The 6000-nt window shown below is 36.3% G+C and overlaps 1 protein-coding gene across 13 annotated transcripts in view; it reads right to left on the bottom strand.

Moving 5' to 3' along the window:
- Positions 1-6000, bottom strand: part of LOC144963295 (SPARC-related modular calcium-binding protein 1-like) — a 71141-nt gene that overhangs the window by 26206 nt on the left and 38935 nt on the right. For all 13 annotated transcript variants that reach the window (XM_078897190.1, XM_078897187.1, XM_078897191.1 and 10 more), the window contains one exon: positions 1631-1846. In XM_078897190.1, the coding sequence (XP_078753316.1) occupies positions 1631-1846 (216 nt within the window). The remainder of the gene's footprint in view (positions 1-1630; positions 1847-6000) is intronic.

Genomic DNA, 6000 nt, shown 5'->3' with positions numbered 1-6000 from the left:
TTCTTCTCTTCTTCTTCTTCTTCTTCTTCTTCTTCTTCTTCTTCTTTCAGTTTATCCCGCATTTTGCATGGTTGTCATAATGAATGTCACATCTCCATGCATCTCGGTTCATATATTATCTTTCTCCAGGCCCAGTTCTTTTATATCGTTCTTTACACCCTATCCAACCATCTAGTCTTCGGGCATCCCTTTTTCCTCTTTCCGCGAATTGTAAGTCCAATACTTTCCTTCCCACTTACTCCCTCCCTCGTCTCTTAATATATCCGAACCATTTCAATCTATCTCAAACATGACACTACAAATCTACCATGCTCTGTAAAGCATGTTTTAATAGTTTTGGCCAGAAAACTCATCCTTTAAATATCGATCGATTAAAATGACCCTCATCTTGTCAAAAACACTCCAACCGAGTACTATCTATATTGATCGATAATTGAAGGGCTAGTTTTCCGACTTATTTTTATCGTGCTTATTTTTTCTTAAGATTACGTCAGATATAAGGTTTTTATATTTTGTGACGGATTTCTGGTCATCATTTTAATCAGCATTTGCCATAAAAGTTATCTGACCAGAATGTGGAAAATCTGTTTTATCGGTATTTGGCAGAGCTCACAAATCCACTATCAAAGTCACACGTATTGATCTTCCATTGGTTGCCAAAAATATTATTTATAGATTTTTAGGATAAAGTAATATCATATTGACAGCGTGGCTCACCGGTACGGCCATTGCTTCGTACCCAAAAAGGTACCGAGTTCGAATACCTCGCGCTGTGTGGCTTGACAAGTCACCTCACCTCTAGCTCAATTTCGGCACTGCACTCGCTGACGCCTGGTTATTCTAGTTCCTGAATAACTCAACAAATTTCCATGGAGATTAAGGAATTTTATTTATTATTATACTATTATTATATTATTATTATTTTATTATTTTATATTATTATTATTATTATTATTATTATTATATATTTTTCGATCGATCTGTATATCAAACAGACAAGATACCTTTAGATGCTCTATTTGTGAATTATGAAATTATATTATTTTTAGAATACAATAACTCCGATTGGTATAATTATTATACAGGAATGTAATTCGTTTAAATACATTGAGCATATAAGAATATTTTGAAATAGTATAAAAATTAAATATAAAATGACGAAATTTATACAACAATTTTGAAGGCATTAGATGAAGGATTTTGTTAAATGCGATGTGGTGGTCTCAAGCATTTATGGAAAAAAGACGATAAAAAAAATCTTTTCTATAGCGCAATGACTACTTAAGGTGTTCAAAGCGCTTTACAAGAGGTCCTAAGGCAACATCAACACTAAACAAGCAGGACGAGACATCATACTTGTTAGACGCTATTGCGTTGTTTTGTTTTGTTTTGTTTTGTTGACAGAGCTGTTACAGCTACAAATTTTACATCTGAGTACGGTGAGGGAATGTGTCAAGAGAGCCTTTTCCTAGGACTCAACTTTGGACGGGACTCGAATCAGGGACCTGCAGGTTTGAAGGCGAGTTTCATACCACGTGACCACAGAGCTGTACAAATGAGTCAATCTGTTTTATGAGAAAGGATATTAATATCTCTTGATGTAAAATGATCTGATCAATTGACATTTCACCTTTGCACTGTGGTTTCCTGCCCTTGAGGGATGTTTTTGGGATGTGTCGTCCATCTTGCGTGACACACCAGCAGTAGCCCGTGGACGTATGACATTGGATATCGTTATACGACCCGTCAGCTTTACACGTGGGTAGGACCACCTCCGTTGTCTGACGACGTGATATTTCTAGAGCTTCTTGTCGCTCTCTCAGACATTTGCTCATGTGGCCAACATCTGCGGATAGAGAAAAAAAATGTCAATTACGATTAATTGGATCTACAGAGAGAAAGATAAAGTGAGTAAATGTGACTCATATAGATAGTATGCGCTTGACTAAGAAGCTCATAACATTGCCATCCGGAAGTATAACGGACCAACACACATAACTGTGTGTATCCATGAACGTTTGTAGTCGGGTTAATACAGTTCAGTGAGCATTACTCATAAACGCGGATGGCAAAAAACAATAACAAAGACCTGAGTGACGTCATCTTCGAACTATCTATATAAAGGAACAAGCAAAACAAAAACAACAAGTAACCTTACATATTTGTGTTTTTGTTTTGTTTTTTTGTTTTTTGTCTCCTGACGAAGGTCAAGGACCGAAACGTTGTTTTGTGTTGTTCTCTTATAAATGAGTCACATTTACTCATTTTATCCTTCTCTCCAATTTACTGGCTCATTTAGGCACCTCTAGTAATTGGATCTACATTTATCGTGCGGCTATGTAGTCTTGTGGTATGACACTCGTTTTAAGATCGGAAGGTCCTAGGTTCGAGCATCGCTCGGCGCATAGTTGAGTCCTTGGAAAAGGCTCTTTACTCACAGTCTATCACCGTACTCTGTGTAATATTATGAGTAACTGGCCGTTAACAGCGTTGACTCTGTCCGAAAAAAATTGTAATATCGCCTAACAGGCGTCATGTAACGTCCTACATGTCAAGTGTTGTTGTTAGCCAGGGACCCCTTGTAAAGTGTTTTGAGCGTGATTAGTGGATATTGTGCTTAATAAAAAAGCTCACGTTTGTTTTTTAAAATTGTTTTTAAACCGGGGTATTGCAACCCCCCCCCCCCCCCCCCCCCCCCAACTCTCTAATCAATCTACCAATTCCATTAGTTTAAATTATAGATCAAACATTTCTCCTTTCTCTCCCCCCCCCCTCCTTTGACCTTGAAACTTGAGCTTTTATAGTGCGCAATATCCACTGAACGTGCTCAAAGCGCTTTACAAAGGATCGCTGCCAACAGCAACACGTAACATGTAGAATGAGACATGACGTCTGTTACAATTTTTTTCCAACAGAGACAACGCTGTTAACGGCCAGGTACTTATCTTACAGCTGAGTGGGGAGAGAGAATGTGAGTAAAGAGCCTTTTCCAGAAACTCAACTATGCTTTGAGCGAGGCTCGAACCCAGGACCTTCCGATCCGAAAACAACTGTCATATCACAAGCCACATGGCCTCCTACTCCTTCTCTTCTTCTTCTTCTTCTTCTTCTTCTTCTTCTTCTTCTTCTTCTTCTTCTTCTTCTTCTTTACAATCAAAATCAATGCGGGTTGTTCTTTTCTGGCACAACTCACCCCACCTAATCATTGTGAAGAGCGTATATCCAAAAATAACTTTCCCAAACCGCCACTGATTCCTAATTATATTTTTATTGCTGTTCAGTCTAGAACGACAAATAAGTGCACGTCAGTCTAGAACAAAATTGATCAACTCTTAACTGTCTTTTAATAAGCCGCCAAGTGTCTAACAGACCGATAAACAACAACAACAAAAACATAAACTAGCAAACAAGCAATAAAACAAGAAAAATAACCACCAACAAAACAAATAAATAACAAGAAAAAAAAACGTAAAGAAAAAAGAAAGTTAAAAAATACCAAAAGAAAACAAAACAAAACAACAAAACAAACAAAACAAAGACGCAAAAAACAGTGGATCTTTTCTTTATTCTTTTAAAATCTAACGAGCATTACACCTACTTGTATTTCATAAAGATTTTGTTCACACCCTGAAATCCAAACTGGGGCACAACATCGACAAAACATTCCTTTTATTTATTTTGTACCAGAAAACGTTGACGTCATATAAAATATTCGTGAAAATGTTGCTGTTTGAAGCTCGAAGGAAAAAATAACGATAAGTATTGAAAAGTAAGCTCCAATTTATTAAACAAAGACAGATACTGTGGAAGTTTCGGGTTTCCCCTTTATCAACAAAGCACGATAAATAGGAAATCCGAGACGTCCACAGAATCTGTCTTCTTGTATTAAATTGGAGCTTACATTTCAATCGATCGTGTTTTGTTGATGAAAGCTAAATCCGGAACGTCCACAGCATGTCTTCGTGTAATTAATTAGAGCTTTCATTTCAGTACTTATCGGGGTTTTTTTAAAATAAAATATTCGACAGATTAAGACGACACTCATCGACATGTCAAAACTAGCGTAGATCCAAGACTTCTAGGACGTGTCGAGTTTGAGAGTTTTAGTCAAGTATGGATGGAGTCATCTCTTTCAATAGGATATCAAAAGCATCGTCGATTTCATGCCTTAGCGTAGACGACAAGCGTCACATCGATGGTCGGCTATGACACTCGCTTTCGTATCGGAAGGTCCTGGGTTCGAACCTCGCTCGGCGAATAGTTGAGTCCTCGTACTCGTGTGTAAAATGAGAACCTGGCCGTTTACAGCGTTGTGTCTGTCCGAAAGAATTGTCAATCGCCTAACAGGCATGTCATTTCACGTCCTACATGTTAAGGTAAGTGTTGCTGTTGGCCAGGCACCCCAGTAAAGCGCTCTGGGCACGTTTAGTGGATAGCACTATGTAAAAGCTGAAGTTTATGGGGGTTTTTTTAAAAAATTATTTTTTTTTTTTAAACCAAAGCTCTGAAGTGCCGATTTTCACGATTGCCAGAGGTCTGATCCGCCCAAAATTAAATAAAACATGGTGTGCAAAGTTCGTATGTAGACTTCAGAGTTTTGATCCGCCGATATTGAAAACCGGGACTTCAGAGATTTGATCCGCCGACCATAGACATCGGATATCTATCATAAAAAAAGCATCGACACAGTCAACGTGAACTTATTTGCAGGTCTGATGACCCAAATTATCATGGGCTCATTGTTGTAAGGCAAATGCCCTCAGCTGACGCAATATCGTCCATTACACCAGTCTTAAATCAAGCACATAATTGCGTTCTATTTCTCAGACATGCTAAAATGTGCACATGTGGATTTTACATACTGTCCTATGTGATAAAATCATGATTTATCTCAATATCACTGGTTATGTTTAGTTGTTTTATAAAATACATACAATATTATATATATATATATATATATATATATATATATATATATATATATATATAGATATATATATATATATAGACTTCAGCTTTTATAGAGCGTGATATCCACTAAACGTGCTCAGAGCGCATTACAAGGGGCTCCCTGGCCAACAGCAGCACGTAACATAAAGAACGACTAGGTACTCATTTTACACCTGAGCACGGTGAGAGAATGTGAGTAAAAGAGCCTTTTCCAAAGACTCAACTATGCGCCGAACGAGGCTCGAACCCAGGACCTTCGGATCCAAATGTGTCTTGCCACTAGACCACATCACTACACATATATTTTATATGTCATTAAAGTAACCAAATAAATGTTTCTTACAAAAGTACGTAAAATCAACGAGAAAATTTCTGGCCAAAATGATAAAAATTATTTTGGCTGCTTATGGATGCATGGAAAAGAGAGAAAATGGTGGCAGATCTAAAGAAAGTAAAACCAACAATAAACAATAATCATTATTAATGATCAGCCACAAACACACTTTTGTCTGTGATTTATGTCAGCCCCTGCTTTCGTGCAAACCGTTCCGTTATGGTTTGCGACATCCCGAAGCCGATTTTTAAGATTGATCTAGACAGGTGAAGAATGAACCTCACGTCTGGAAATGGGGTTTGAAAAAAACACAGATCATACTGAAGAAAGTTCGGAGCACTAGCAGGTAATTTGGACATGGAACATTTCCTTTTTAAGGCTTTTTTTTTTCTTTCAAAAGTTAAAACTTTCCGGGGAAAAACGTTCAAAATGATTTAATGGTTAACAGGTAATTTAAAAAAATGAATCAATAAACAAAAGAATAAATAAATAAAAACATTAATAAATAAACATATAAATAAATAAATAAATAAAAATAGATAAATCAAGAAATAAATAAATAGATACATTATTAAATATATAGATGAATAAATAACTGGATAAATGAATAAATAAATAAATAAATAAATAAATAAATAAATAGGTATTTAAAGAAATATATTGATAAATAAATAAATAAATTGACAAATACATAAATAGTCAGATAAATAAATTAA

This window comes from Berghia stephanieae, chromosome 1 (assembly GCF_034508935.2).
Source record: "Berghia stephanieae isolate SIO BIC M18660-M18661 chromosome 1, UCSD_Bste_1.3, whole genome shotgun sequence".
In the NCBI taxonomy this organism is placed as follows: domain Eukaryota; kingdom Metazoa; phylum Mollusca; class Gastropoda; order Nudibranchia; family Aeolidiidae; genus Berghia; species Berghia stephanieae.
The sequence above is the reverse complement of the archived record's forward strand: the minus strand, read 5'-3'. Positions and strand labels throughout refer to the sequence as shown.